Source organism: Heteronotia binoei, chromosome 19 (genome assembly GCF_032191835.1).
Source record: "Heteronotia binoei isolate CCM8104 ecotype False Entrance Well chromosome 19, APGP_CSIRO_Hbin_v1, whole genome shotgun sequence".
In the NCBI taxonomy this organism is placed as follows: domain Eukaryota; kingdom Metazoa; phylum Chordata; class Lepidosauria; order Squamata; family Gekkonidae; genus Heteronotia; species Heteronotia binoei.
The window spans coordinates 21,506,648-21,522,688 of NC_083241.1; the positions used below are offsets into that span (position 1 = coordinate 21,506,648).

General features: G+C 46.0%; 1 protein-coding gene across 1 annotated transcript in view; it reads right to left on the reverse strand.

Annotated features, from left to right (window-relative positions):
* ADAMTSL3 (ADAMTS like 3) overlaps positions 1 to 16,041 on the reverse strand; it is a 378,645-nt gene that overhangs the window by 31,371 nt on the left and 331,233 nt on the right. Inside the window, exon 10 of the mRNA XM_060259735.1 lies at positions 8,747 to 8,885. Coding sequence (XP_060115718.1) covers positions 8,747 to 8,885 — 139 coding nt within the window. The remainder of the gene's footprint in view (positions 1 to 8,746; positions 8,886 to 16,041) is intronic.

Here is a 16,041-nt window from a genome sequence, read left to right on the forward strand (position 1 = left end):
TCAGGCCCCTGAGCAACTGGTCATAATCTGCTTCTTTCTCCCTCTCTCTTGCTTCCTTCTGTGTAACAGATTGCTTTGCCAGGCTTGCTCAATCGCACAGGAGCTACAGAGCAAAACCTCTATTTTCTTCATTGGCTAAGGCTCTTCCCTTCGGAAGGCAGGGGGGAAGAAGAGCTTGCTTTGCCAGACTATCACAATCACACAGCAGAGCTACTAAGCCAAGCCTCTTTTCCTTCTATTGGTTGAGGCTCTTCCCCCTGCTGGTCCCCTGGGGAAGGAAGGAAAGAGCCAGAACTCCCTTTCCCCAGTTCTCTGGATCCCACTGGAGAAATACAAAGAAAGTACCTTTAAGACCAATGAGTGCTAATGTTTTAAACATGTTTTAAGTTTTTTAAAAAATCTTTTAATTGTGTTTGTCTGTGTCCTTTATAAAGTTTATAGCTCTTCTATCTAATCTTAAATAGGTATACATATAGCCCGGCCCAACAAGGTCTCATTTATGTCAGATCCAGCCCTCATAACAAATGAGTCGACACCCCTGGACTAGATGGGCTGTACGGCCCCTTTCAACTCTTTGATTCTATAAGCAGATATCTCTTGAGCTGGGGACCACCAGGAGACGTTGGTCCATAGAGAGTAGAGCTCTCTGGGGGACACGTTGGGAGAGATGACCCTGCAGATATGTTGATCCCAGACAGCATAGGGCTTGGAACTTTCCATAGAACCTTGAACTTGATTGGTGTCTGAACACTGTAGCTAAGTCACAGGGAGAGAGGCAGGAAGCCACGTTGCTTGATAAATCGGGGAGTGATACCGGTGAATTTTTATCTCGGGCTGGTTACAGATGTTCGGCCAAGGGATTCCAGTGCTCCTGGGGAGGGGAAGATACGACGGGAATAGACAGAAATATAAAGGAAGGAGACAGAGACAAAATGGGGCTCGGCCACCTTCTAGTCTACTTCCCATCCCAAAGGTGGCAGGTAGTGGGGCCAAGAGGAATTGCTCGCCTCTGTCATTGGTGTTATGCAACGCCAGGTCCATAAATAATAAGACCACGACCCTTAGGGAGTTTCTGCTTCAGCAGGACATGGACCTGGCTTGCGTGACCGAGACCTGGGTGAGGGACGGGGAGACAGTAGCTCTCTCTCAGATGTCCCCCCCGGGGTACTCGGTCTTTCACCAATCACGGATTAGCGGGCGGGGAGGAGAGGTAGAGCTACTCATACGGGAGGGTTACTCCTTTCGGGCTCTCCCGGACCCAAAGATTGATGGTATCGAATGCGCCGGTCTGGCGTGGGAGATTGGAGAGGGGTTGGCAGTTTGGCTGGTGTACCGTCCGCCTAACGCACCAGCTAACGCCTTACCATCACTATTGGAGGCAGTGGTGGGCTGGGCGTTGGAGTTCCCAGGGCTCATGGTCCTGGGTGACTTTAACGTCCATGCCGACGACACGGCCTCCACTCAAGCGATGGACCTAGTGTCTTCCATGGTGACACTGGGACTCTCTCAATTTGTTACGACTCCCACGCACCAGGCCGGGCACACATTAGACCTGATCTTTGCGTCCGGGATTTTGGTGAACGATATCACTGTAGAAGCGGTTCCATGGTCGGATCACCTAGCCCTTAAGGCCCGTGTGGGGATGCCGCCCCAACCCTGAATGGGCGGAGAGCCTATTTTGGCTCGCCCTCGGGGCCTGATGGACCCGGAATGGTTCCAAACGGCCCTGAGGGATCCCTGGCCCACTGGCAGTTCCCTCGATGACCTGGTGGAGACCTGGCAAGGCCAGCTATCCAGGGCCATCGATGAAATTGCACCTCTGCGCCCTCTGCGCCCTCGTGTGAGGCTGGCCCCATGGTACACCTTGGAACTGCGCCAGCTGAAACAAGGGCTCAGACGACTAGAGAGGCAGTGGAGACATACTTGGGATGCAGCAATGAGAACATCCTATAGAACGTTTATGAAGTTTTATGAGATGGCAGTCAAGGCTGCAAAGAAAGATTACTTTGCAGCCAAGATTGCATCTGCAAATTCGCGCCCCGCACAATTGTTTAGAATAATTGGAGACCTTATAACATTGCCACAAGGCAAACCAAATGTTAGGGAATTAGAGATTGGCTGTGAGGCATTTGCGAAATATTTTGCAGATAAAATCTCATTGCTCCGCCAAGACCTGCCTACCACATTAGATACAGTGAGTGAAATTGAGGCTCCGTGCCTGTCTTCGGGTTTGGTGTTGGACCACTTCGACCCACTCAGCCTGGAGGAAGTCGATAGAATCCTCTCTGCTGCTCGCCCGACAACATGTGATCTGGACCCCTGCCCCTCTTGGCTGATTAAATCTTGCCAGAGGGAGCTTAGATGTCCTTTACGGGACATCATAAATAGATCCCTTGCAGAGGGGCACTTTCCAACACCTCTGAAAGAGGCATTGGTCCACCCTCTCTTGAAAAAATGTACAGCAGACCCAGCTGAATTGGCGAACTATCGTCCGGTGTCTAATTTACCGTTTCTAGGTAAACTTATTGAGAGGGCAGTGGCGTTGCAGCTACAGAGGTTTCTGGATGACGCTTCCATCCTGGACCCGTGCCAGTCTGGTTTCCGGCCAGGCCATGGGACGGAGACGGTGCTGGTCGCCTTTGTGGATGACCTCCAGCGGCAACTGGATCGAGGCGGTGTTGCGGTGCTGATGCTGCTAGACCTGTCGGCGGCATTTGATACAGTCGACCACCAGCTACTGACGTGCCGCCTCGCCGACATTGGGATTGGGGGGTTGGCCTTGCAATGGCTTTCCTCCTTCCTCCTAGGCCGGGGACAAAGGGTGGCTATTGGGGATGAGCGGTCCCAGAGGCGCACACTGGACTGTGGAGTACCTCAGGGAGCAGTTCTTTCCCCGATGTTGTTTAACATCTATATGCGCCCCCTTGCCCAGATTGCCTGGAGGTTTGGGCTGGGTTGCCATCAATATGCAGATGACACCCAGATCTATCTACTAATGGACGGCCGGCCCGACTCCGCCCCAGGGAATCTGGACCGGGCCTTACAGGCTGTTGCGACGTGGCTTAGGCTGAGTGGGCTGAAGCTGAACCCAGCGAAGACAGAGGTCCTTTGTGTGGGTCGCGGCGTCCTGGGAGGGGAAATAGCTCTCCCGGCCTTCGACAGCGCGCCATTGAAAGCAGCGCGCCAGGTAAAGAGCCTGGGTGTTTTACTGGAGCCTTCATTATCAATGGAGACCCAGATAGCAGCCACTGCCAAGTCAGCATTCTTCCATCTGAGGCAGGCAAGGCAGTTGGCCCCCTTCCTAGAACGTCGGGACCTCACAACAGTGATCCATGCAACGGTCACCTCAAGATTAGACTACTGTAATACCCTCTACTTGGAGCTACCTTTGTGCCGGACCCGGAGGCTGCAGCTAGTGCAGAACGCGGCGGCCAGGCTGTTGCTGGGACTCCCGAGATGCGAGCACATACGGCCAGGGCTACGTGGACTGCACTGGCTGCCAATTACATACCGGATCCAGTACAAAGTGTTGGTCATTACCTTTAAAGCCTTATATGGCCGAGGACCGGCCTACCTGAGGGACCGTCTCTCCCCATATGAACCCCAGAGGGCACTGAGGTCAGCCAGGAAAAATAAGATGACTATCCCTGGGCCGAAAGAGATCAAGCTTCAGAACACCCAAGCACGGGCCTTTTCAATCGCGGCCCCTGCCCTATGGAACCAGCTTCCTGAGGAGGTGCGGGCCCTGCGGAACCTTGATCAGTTCCGCAGGGCCTGCAAGACCGCCCTCTTCAAATTAGCATACACGGACTGCTGAATAATGCTGTTAATCAAGGGTCCGCCAACACGGTTCTGTCTAAGGACCTATGTCATCATGAAAATTATGCAAACTGACAGAATTAGCATCAAAATGCCATTATTACTGTCAGATTAAATTAAATTATATAATTTTAATTATATTGACTGGTTTTTAAAGGATGTTAAATTTAAAGTTTATATGGTTAAATTTAAAGTTTTTATATTTATTATTGTATGTTTATGAAATGCTGTTAGCCGCCTGAGCCTGCCTAGGCGGGGAGGGCGGGATACAAATAAAATTTTACTTACTTACTTACTTGACCAGCTGTAGGTGAGCAAATGCTGATCTTACAACACTTGTGACCAGTGTTCCCTCTAAGCTGGGTTAGTGTGAGCTAGCTCACAGATTTTTAGCCTCCAGCTCATACATTTTTGTCTTAGCTCAGGAAGGATGACCCCAGAGTCATCCTTATGCAACAGCTCACAACTTTAATGCCAGTAGCTCACAAAGTAGAATTTTTGCTCTCAACACTCTGCAGCTTAGAGGGAACATTGCTTGTGACCTGATGTCAAGAGTCACTCCATCTTGTTCCTCTTGCCATATGTATCCAGCTGTACAATACTGTGCTTGTGCTAGCTATGCTGCTTTGATATAGTTGCTGCTCGTTGCTTATCTGAAGGGAGGATGGTATGTCTGGGAGCTGGCTAGTTGCTAGGTAACCAAGGCCATGAACAGGAGGAGATGCGACCCAAGAACTGATAATGACACCTGTGGTGATGAGAGTTTAATAGAAATCCCACGCAAAACCTCTGCTTTAGCTTGGTGCGCTTTGGCTTGAATTATAACGGTCAGGGCAAAGGTTTATAAGTTGGGGAAACTGGCGGGCTGGTCAGTTCTGACAATGCGTGTGTATGCCCACGAAGCTGAAATAAAGATCTTGAACTCTACTTGTCTTTTCTTTGGCTCTGGGTCTGACACCTGGGCCCTGTTTTATGCAAAGAGGTATCTAAATAAACACAGTGTAAGTAAATACAATTAATAAGAGTAATATTCCAGGGTAACTTGTGCAGGAAACTGATCATACATCCTATGTACACTGGTATAATTCACCGTCACTGTCTTTTAGCAAACCCCTTCCTGAACCATTCTGTTGTCATTTAGGCCTATTACCTTTGCAGAACAGCCCTCCTGAACAATTCCACATTGCATTGCGTGAGAAATTAAATGAGCATGTGAGTCCCCAGGAGTGAACATAAAAAGAAGCCTGGTGGATCAGACCATCTACTCCAACCTGTCTCACGCTGCGGTCAACCAGTTCCTCTGGAGGACCAACAATGGGGCATAGAGAACAAGGCTTTCCCCTGATACTGCCCCCTAACACTGGGATTCAGAGGATTAGTGCCTCTGTATGTGGAGGTTCTCTTTATTCACTAGGGTTAGTAGCTGCTAATTGACCTATTCTTCATGAATCTGTCTAATACCTTTCTAAAGCTGTCTAAGGCTGTAGACATCATCACCTCCTCTGGCAGTGAATTCCACATTTTTTATCACTCTCTGTGTAGAGAAGTATCTCCTTTTGTCTGCCCTCAATCAGCTTCATCAGACATCCTCAAGTTCTAGTATTCGGGGAGAGGAAGAAAATAATCCTCTTTGTCAATTCCAACTCTTCAGCCTTTTCTCATAGCTATCTTCTGTACTTTTTCCAGCTCTGCAATCTCTTTTTGGAGATACTGTGACTAAAACTGTACACAGTATTTGATCTGTGGTAGCATCATAGATCTCTACAGGAGCATTTCAATATTGGCTGTTTTATTCTCAATTCCTTTCCTAATAATGCTCAACATACCATATGTTTTGCTCCATAAGACGCACCTCCCCCCCCCAAAAAAAGTGGGGGGGGAGTGTGTGCGTCTTAAGGAGCGAATACTGCAAAAAAGTCAGGCCTGCCGGCTGCCTCAAGCCGCCCCGTCGCCCGTCCAGCAAGCAGCAGCAGGAGGAGGAAGAAGGGGGGGGTGCCTTCGCTTTCAACTCCCCGAGGAAGGAGGCCGTGTGGAAGATGGCTGCAGCAGCAGCCGTGGCAGCAGCCCCACCGGGTGCTAGAGCTGGCCTGGAAGCCAACGCCTCTGTCCCACAAGAAAATGGGCAGCCTCTCTGGTACCACCCGCCCCAAACAATCCCCCACATGCAGGATGTTTTCTGGTGGGGGTGGGGCCAGTCCCTCTCCCCCTCTGCCCAGCCAAGCAGCGAAACTCTTTCCTCCTGCTTAAAGCTCACTGTATCCCCAAAGCCACTTCGGGCGCCGGGCGTAAAGGGTCCCGATCTGTCAGGGGTGTGGCGTCGGACAGGGAGAAAGGCCACACGCCACTGGCTTCACTACTGCTCGATCCATTCACGGGGCACTGGCGAGATGTTCAACTTTTGCTTTCTCTCCTACACCTCCCAACTCCCCTCCACCCACCCCCCATCAGGCATTTGCCTTTGAAGGCGAAACTCCTGCTGAGCGGAGGCGAAGAGCAACTTTTTTTCCAACAGCAGAACAAAGTTTGAGTCCAGGATGGCATCTTTAAGACCAACCAAGTTTTTGCCTATATTTTGCCTATAGTCCCAAAGTGGGTGCGCGCGCAGCCACAACTCAACTGGACGAGAGGAAAAGCAAAAAGAGGCGGTGCCAGGCAAAAGAAGGCAAGTGCAGCTGCAGCTCCGGCGGCGGCTTCTCTCCAACCTCCCTGCCCTGCTCCGCGTCCCTTGAAGCCCCTGCCCCCCAGAGCTGGAACAGGAGAAAGGCCCGGCCTCCTTGCCAGGCGGTGGGTTGAGCCTTGCAGTGCCCTCTGCAGGAGCCGAGCTCCGGTGGGCTGGCAGAGCAGGCAGGAAAAGCAGAGCGAGGAGGTGGAGACTGCAGGAGGAGGTGGGGTGGCAACAAACAAATGCAGGAAAGAGCCTGGAAATACAACCTGGGGAAGCCATAGAGCAGGGATGGCCAAACTTGCTTAACATAAGCAACATCTGATGTCTGAGAGCCGCAAGACATGAACGTCAGATGTCTGAGAGCTGCAAGATATTAACATAAGATGTCTGAAGGAAAATAGATGGGGAAGGAGGAAGAGGTAGAAAGAAAGCAACTTTATCTTTAAATGCATTCTCTAAATTGCCAGCTGACTTGGAGAAGAGATTTAAAGAGATAAATGCCTTCTCCAAGCCAGCCAGGGCAGTGGGGGCATTGAGAGCCACACAATGTGTGTGAAAGAGCCACATGTGGCTCCCAAGCCACCGTTTGGCCACCCCTGCCATAGAACCGTATAAAATAACAAATGGGTTTATTGGGTAATGGATGGGCGGTGCCTGTGTTTTGAGTTAGGGAGGGAAGTGGTGTGTCGTTTCTTCGCAAGTATATCCCTTTTACATTTATTTTTATTTCATTACCCCTTTTACACTACTGCAAAGAGCGTGAGACCAGCTGCACCAAAGAGCTGTCACAAATTCTTCCACTATCTCTCCCTGGCCCTCCTGTTTGCACAGATCAGCAGCTTTGATAAAGGAAAAGGGCTGATAAAGGGTTTGATAAAGGAAAGTGCAAAGCAGCCCGGGCGGGGGCAGGGGTCAGGGGGAGGCGCTCCAGGAGCCGTGTGAGTCGCCCCGGCCTCATCGCTGGGCCTAGGCCTCTGGGGTGGGACGTTGCTAAGCATCATTGGACTCGAAAGGAGTTCTGGCCATCACATTGAAAGGGACCACACAACTTTTAAATGCCTTCCCATCCATTGGAAATAATGAAGGATAGGGGCTGGCTCATCCTCATCAATGCAAATAAGGCAACTCCTTACAATCAAAGCCCTGGTGCCCGCCAGCCAGCAGGCTCACTGCACGCAAGTGAGTACTCCCCCCCCCACCCGTTTTCCTCCTCTAAAAACTAGGTGCGTCTTATGGTCAGGCGCGTGTTATGGAGCGAAAAATAGTAGATTTTGCCTTTTTCACACTGCAGCACATTGGGCCGACACTTTCATTGAGCTATCCACTGCAACTCCCTCTCAGTCTCAATAAGGTCAGACCCCATTACCCTGAGTTGTGTTTTTTTTCTTGGGGGGGGGGTGAGGAATTGGTACAAGTCTTCCAGATCTAGTCTGATATTCCAGCCAGTATATGACACTGCCCACTATCAAATGAACCCAAAATGGATCCCCACCAACACACACAGGCAGCCCTCAACTAGAGGAGCTGAACCGGCCAACTAAGCATGTATTTCCTCCCCCCTCCTACCACATATGAATACAGCAGTGGTGTGAAAGAGGAACTACTTCTGCTCCTCAGCAGACACCTTTCTCATCCCTACACCCACTGGTGGGATCTGCAAAGACTTGTTCTTGGGGTTGAACAGATTGTCTGTCCTTACTCTAAATGCACATTAGACAGAAGTGAGGGGACAGACACTGCAAAAAGGATATTTGGGTGGTATTTTGGTATGCCAGCACAACCTCAAATCGCAGCAGATATTGCCACCCAGTTGATGAGGAAAGGATGGGAGCGAGGAATAAGAATAAGGCAGAGAGAACCAGGAAGAGGAGGAGGAGGCGGAAGGAGGAAACCAGTGGAACAAGGTGAGGGGAAACAAAGTGGAATCGGTGGAGGGGGGGGGGTTGCAGACAATGTGGGGGGTGAGAAGGTATTTTCCTCCCTCACGATTCCTCAGAAGTACCTGCTTGTTCATAACTATAAGGAAAATTAAAGTCCTTCATGCACTAACATCATTTCTGACTTTAGATGGCCCAGCCCATATTGACAGGGACCCCATGGAGATATGCAGCATCTTTCACCTTTTAGGCTTCCACACAAACATACACAGCACCCTTCATGATACAGGTCCTCTGGCTAGGTAGGTCAAAAAGAATCCATTAGTGACTCCTAAGCAGCCTTAAACAAACGCTGACCACCACTTTATACACTTGTAATACACACCTGGACGGGCAGGGATCCATGTTACATTCCTTTAGCTTGGGCTTTGGTTTCTTATTTTCTGGGTAGTAATGGCAGTACTGATCTGGCACAACACGCTTTGAACGGATATCCATGCACTCGGCAGAGTTCAGCTGATAGCCTGGGAAGGGGTGGGGAGAGCAGCAAATTATAACAAGCAAGTAGAGATCTACACAAATGCATGAGCATTCCTCTTTCACCTTCTCTTGCATCCTCCCCATTCAAACACCTCCATGAATACTATCATGTGTGCAGTTCCATAGGCACCTGCTACTACTAAGCATGCAACATTTATGCACCGCTTCCATATACACACAATATTTGTGCATACCTTTAACCACTGACTGACACTGAGAGGGCTGTCAGTTTCACTTTTTGCCACAGCCTTTCATACACGCCCCAAAATCTTGTATGCCAGCACTACAGATGTTCACCTCAGAAAAAAAATCAGGTTCCAGGGTTGGATTATGGAGAGTTGAGAGTTGATGGAAAAATACCAAATACATAGAAGGAAGCAATAATTTCGTTGATACCAAAAGAAGATAGAGACACTACAAATGTAAAAAACTATAGACCAATTTCATTACTTAACAATAATTACAAAATATATGCTAGGATATTAGCAGAACGACTCAAGCAGCATTTGAATAATTTTATTAAAGAGGAACAAGCAGGATTTCTTCCCAGGAGACAAATCAGAGATAATATTAGAACTGTCATAGATATTGTTGAATATTATTAGAAGCATCCTGGAAAAGTGGTGGCATTATTCTTTGCAGATGCAGAGAAGGCCTTTGACAATGTGAATTGGGACTTTATGTTTGCAGTGATGGAGAAATTAGGACTTGGAGAAGCTTTTATACGAATGGTTAAGGCGATATATACTGAGCAACAAGCAAGACTCTGTATAAATGTGGATTTGATGGAGAAAATGATAATCAGCAAAGATAAAAAGCAAGGTTGCCCTCTATCTCCATTGATATTCATAATGACACTAGAGATTTTGCTTATGCAAAAACAAGAAGATAAAGAAATAGAGGGGCTGAAACTGAAAGGCTTTTTTTTTTTACAAATACAGAGCGTTTGCTGATGATGTAATGTTTATCAATGAAAATCCCTTATTTGTGACACCATTTCTGCTTCGTAAAATTCAAGAGTATGAAGAATTGGCAGGCTTTTACATAAATAAAGAAAAATCAAAAATTTTGTGTAAAAATATGACAAAGAGTCAACAGGAAGAATTGCAAAGGGTGTGAAGTTGCTTCAAAAGTAAGATATTTAGGTGTGGAAATTACTATGAAAAATATAGATTTGTATAAAAATAATTATGAAAAGCTTTGGCAGAAAATTGACGAAGATTTGATAAAATGGAATAAACTGAATTTGTCTATGCTGGGCAGAATTGCTGCAATTAAAATGAATGTTCTACAATTAAAATTATGTTTCTATTTCAATCAATTCCAATTGTGAAGAACAATAAAAAATTCAGTACATGGCAAAAAAAAATCTCAGAATTTGTATGGGCGGGCAAGAAACCAAGAATTAAAATGAAAATTTTAACAGATGCAAAAGAGGAGGTTTCCAACTGCCGGATTTAAAATTGTATCATGATGCAGTATGTTCGGTATGGATTAAAGATTGGATGACGTTATTAAATAAGAAACTGCTGGTTTTAGAAGGTCATGGAAATATTTTTGGTTGGCATGCATATATGTTTTATGGGAAAAACAAGATGGATGGCTTTTTCTTGCATCATTATATAAGAAGAAACTTGCTAAATTTAGCCAGTTTGGTGTAGTGGTTAAGTGTGTGGACTCTTATCTGGGAGAACCGGGTATGATTCCCCACTCCTCCACTTGCACCTGCTAGCATGGCCTTGGGTAAGCCATAGCTCTGGCAGAGGTTGTCCTTGAAAGGGCAGCTGCTGTGAGAGCCCTCTCCAGCCCCACCCACCTCACAGGGTGTCTGTTGTGGGGGAGGAAGGTAAAGGAGATTGTGAGCCGCTCTGAGACTCTTTGGAGTGGAGGGCGGGATATAAATCCAATATCTTCTTCTTCTTCTTCTTCTAAATACTTGGGTAAAATATAAAAAGCATGGTGATGAGAGAAAGCCGTTACGAATTGAGCCAACGGAAGTAATAGAATTATCTTCAGAAACTGATGCAGGGATGTGGTTAACATACAATCAACTATTAAAGATACAGGGAGGAAAGGTGGAACTCAAATCAATTGAAGAATTACAGTATAAATATAATTGGTTTCAACTGCAACAAATTAAGAGTTTGGTGGAACAGGACATTAAAAGCAAAGGTATTAGACAAGAGCAAACAGAATTGGAAAAAATGCTGTTGGGAGATAATGAAAAATTGATTTCAAGAATTTATAAATTATTATTGAAGTGGTCTACAGAAGATGAAGTAGTTAAATCTCAAATGATTAAATGGGCAATTAATTTTAACAAAGAAATACAAATGGAATCATGGGAGTACTTGTGAAAGAACTCTATGAAAATATCGACATGTTATAATATTAAAGAAAATTGTTTCAAAATGCTATATAGATGGTATATGACACCTAAGAAACTGGCAAAAATGAACAATCAGGTGTCAGATAGGTATTGGAAATGTAAAAAACATGAAGGATCTTTCTACCATATGTGGTGGACTTGTGAAAAGGCAAAGCAATTTTGGCAAATGATCCAGCAAGAAATGTCAAAAATTTTAGGCTATGACATTAAGAAGTCTCCAGACTCTTTTTTGTTGGGATTACAAATGGAAAGTTTTCTGAAACAAGATAGAACGTTGGTGTGGTATCTGCTTTCAGCAGCAAGGACATTATATGCGCAGTTATGGAAGCAAGATAAAATACCAGAAAAAATGGGATTGGATTTTAAAAACTATTTCTTGGAGTGAAATGGATAAACTTACAAGAATTTTAAAAGACTGTGATATGGAGAAATTCAGAAAGGAATGGGAGAAATTTCAAAAATATGTTGAAAAACATTGGAAGGTAAAGGAATACTTAGTGATTTTTGATAATAGTTGAACTGTGATGGAATAATGGACAATTTTTTTTTTAAAAAAAGGAAGAACTTTCCAGAATTAAAGGTGTAAGGAGAAAAAGTAAAGATGGATTTACAGACTCTACCTTTACCCTTATTTTTTTTTAATATTTCTCTTCGTTTTAAAAAAAATTTCTTATAGTTATAGAACTTTAAAATGAAGATTCTTGATTTGAGAAAATTACCTTGTATTTTTTTTTATAATTTTAAGTAACCTGGCGGGGGTCAAGAAAAGGGGGGGAGAGGAGGAAGGGTGAAAAGTGCGATTATTGTTTTCATAACATAATGTCTTTATTTTTCTTTTAGAGTATAGTAACAATATGTTGCGGATTAATAAAATTTGTTTTAAACAAAGAAAAAAATCAGTATTTTTTTTATCCAGATATCAGGGACTCCAAAAATATTGGTAATCTCTGTTTTCCAGGTTCCAAACACCAATTTTGTATTCCAGCCCAAAGAACCAATGCAGAATCATGGAATCCCAGCAGAAGCATGGGAAATTGAGGCAACCCTTATACAACAAATATACATCCCTAAAAAAATCCAACCCAACATCAAACCAGAGAATCACCAAAGTCAAACCAAAACACTGTGCAAGCCCAAATATAAATATGAGAGACTCAGCACCAATGTACAACCTGGGAACACACAGACACATTTTGGGGAGGGAGTCCTGCAAGACTTCAGTCACTGGCTCTCAATACTCATAGTTAATCCTGAATATTTCTGAACTTTTTCAGGGTCCATTTCCCAGTATCTGGAAAATCCCAGGAACCATCCAGACACCCAAATATATCTGGAAACTATCAATATGGTATTTTTGGATATATGTTAGGACTGGACCTATCTGACTGCATATCCCTAATGACCACAACACTCCTTAACTGCTCAGCAGTGGAGTCAATGGCAAGGGGAGTATTGTTTCAATCAACTTGAATCCCGAGCTCTTAGCAACAATAGCAACACGACCCTCTCTTGGCCCGACATAAAGTTAACCATAGCCTATCTTGCTCATTCAGTTTTAGAAAGATCACAAACCTTTTCATACAGAGGAACAGGTATTTAAACTTCTCAAAGAATCATAGAGAATCATAGAATTATAGTGTTGGAAGAGAACTCCAGGGTCATCTTGTCCAACTCCCTACACAATGCAGGAAACTCACAAATACCTCCCCCTAAGTTATAGAATCATAGAATTACAAACTTAATTAAATCATAGAATGATGATCTTAAAAGATTGGTAGCATTAACAGAGCATTTCAACAGTGTTGCTGGCTGAGTGTGGGCACCCCACCCCAAGGAGATGTGGAGGGAGGGACAAAGTCCGCATGTTTTACCACAGAGTTTTGGGCAAATCCTAGAATGCCACCCTGATGTATTTACATCTCTTCAAGATTCACACTGGAAGTTGGGTCACAGTGCTGCTACGCTGAGGATTCTCCACCCCCATTTTGCTCCCATTGCTCCATGGAGCAGCAGTGGGAGCCCAGGGGTCACCCCAAGTGGGAGACCTGGCACTACCAGGGCTTTTTTTGTAGCAGGAACTCCTTTGCATATTAGGTCACACACCCCTGATGTAGCCAATCCTCCTGGAGCTTACAGTAGACCCTGGAATAAGAGCCCTGTAAGCTTTTGGAGGATTGGCTGCATCAGAGGGTGTAGCCTAATATTCAAAGGAGTTCCTGCTACAAAAAAAGCCCTGGGCACAACTATATTTGGACAATATATAACTGTCTTCAACTGTTGAGGTGTGGTATAGAGAGGGCATAAGCCACATCTGTTGTATTCTCCTGAACTACCAACCCCAAAAGTGCTGCCAGTGCCTTCGTTAAAGTGGGCTGTTGTCAGCATAGGTGCCAGGAGTAGCCCACCCTGATGTACTAAATAGCTAAATAAAATACACTCATAGCAAGTTATTGTATGAAGCACACAGTATCTACTGGCCTATTTTGGTGTCTTGCTAGTCTTGGGTTGATTTCCCTGCAATTTTCTCCTCTGGCCAGAGGTAGGTGGAGGTGCCTCCCCACCCAACATCCTTGGGATGCTTCATGGTCTGTGGCTTGCCTGTAGTTTGAGGCTGGCCATTTTTGCAGATTAGCAAAGAAGTATACACTGGCCGTTTTCGCACTCACGTTTTACTGGCGCCACGACCCTCCTCACGCCGGCGAATCTGCATGGATTTCGCACCAGAAGCGCCGGCGCACCCAGAAGCGCCGGCTACTTCCGTCGCTAAGCCAGCGCAAACGGAAATCGCAAAGATGCAGGAAAACGTTTGCGCTGGCTTAGCGACGGAAGTAGCCGGCGCTTCTGGGTGCGCCGGCGCTTCTGGTGCGAAATCCATGCAGATTCGCCGGCGTGAGGAGGGTCGTGGCGCCAGTAAAACGTGAGTGCGAAAACACCCACTGTGTCGCTCCAAGGAGTTTGAGAAACAATTAAAACTTAAAAGCCAGATTCTCTGAAATCCAAAAATACCACTGCGCTTAATGTTACAAAACCCAAAAATATTGTTAAGAATATTCCTCCTAGCAGAGCAAAGGGAGTGGGTGGGGGGGGGAGAGAAGAGTAAGCATTGTTAAAGCAACCAGTTGGTGTGAATTATCTATGTAAAAATCTGAGTTTCATGAGCCATTCTATTGTTTTCTTGCCTAGTGAGTTTTTGGGAGGGGTGGGTGGGAGGAGAAGTATATTCAAAAAACTGACTCAACATGTAGGGCAAACGAAGGAATGTACTGGCCTGTGTTCTTAAGCACAAAAAAAAGAAATAAAAGGTAGGAACCACAAGAATGAAACTCCAAAAGTGAATGAACAAATCCAAAGCCTCTGTTCCAAGTGTCAAGAAACTCTGCATTGTTACATATCAAAGGTTTCAATTACAAGCCTCTTGGCTGAGCTAAAATCTCTTTCCTTAGCGAAGTGAGAACTCGAGCAAAACCAAACTCAGAACCCACTGGCAGTATGGATTTCATGAGCCAGCTCTGCTGAGCAAGCAAAGGCCCCAGCAAAAAAATAAAATAAAAAGTGAAACGTAAATACCCAACACTTTAACTGTTTATTTAAACATGGTGGCTGTACTATACAGGACATGCTCACTTTTCTCAAATCTCCTGTGGCTTCACCATAAAGAGAACTGGGGCCTGTGCGTGAGGGAGAAGAGGTCTGAACAAAACATCAACAGAATGGGGGATGACAGTGCAGTTAATACTTCGTGAAAAAATGATCATCTCCAAAAATACCCAAGTCATTTATAAGCAAGGGGGATCTTAAGAAAAGATGAATAAGACATGTGAAAAAGAAGGCCAACCACCTAAAGCTAAAAACTCTTCAGCAACTGAACAAGATTCCTGAACTGCCCAATCAAGATGTACTTTTCAATACTGGCTTTACAAAGCGTATGAATCCAATGCTCTGAGTTCTTGAACCAGCTCTGGCCCTTGACCCACTGCCTGGCTCTTCTGGGCTGGCCTAACCACCTGCTCACTCCCTCTAGTGTTGTTGTTTTTTTGCCGGGGGGGGGGGCAGTAAGATATGGACTTGTGTTGTCGTGGACCAGGAGGAAATTTACCCACCCTACACCCTTCCTGTCCAGCAGAAACTTAACACTGGTGGAAATAATTTTTTCTCAAAGTGGAAAGTGAATGGGGAAAGACAGGTTGCTTACCTGTAACTGTAGATCTTCGAGTGGTCATCTGTGCATTCACACTCATGGGATAGAGCGCCTGCGCCGATCCCTGAATCGGTATCTGAAAAGCCCGGGATTTCTCCACGTTCGGCGCCAATGGGCATGCGCAGGCATCCCATTGCGCATGCTCACTGGCGCCAGCACGGGGATCCCGCCAGTTCCTTCCTGACCACTGGAAGCCCCTACTGGAGGGAGACCGGAAGGAGGGCAGGTAGTATGAATGCACAGATGATCACTTGAAGATCTACAGTTACAGGTAAGCAACCTGTCTATCTTCTTCGTGGTCTCTGTGCTTCACACTCATGGGAGATTAGCAAGCAAGACATACCTGGAGGCGGGAAGACGGTCAACTGGAAGAAACAGCTTGCAGCACCGCAGTTCCCAAACGAGTCCTTGTTGAGCATGCACGTCCAGCACGTAGTGCTTCATAAAGGCATGCAGAGAGGACCAGGTGGCAGCCTTGCAAACATCTGTCAGAGACACGCCTTTCAGAAACGCCACCAACGTCGCCATCGCTCTTGTAGAGTGGCCTTGAATA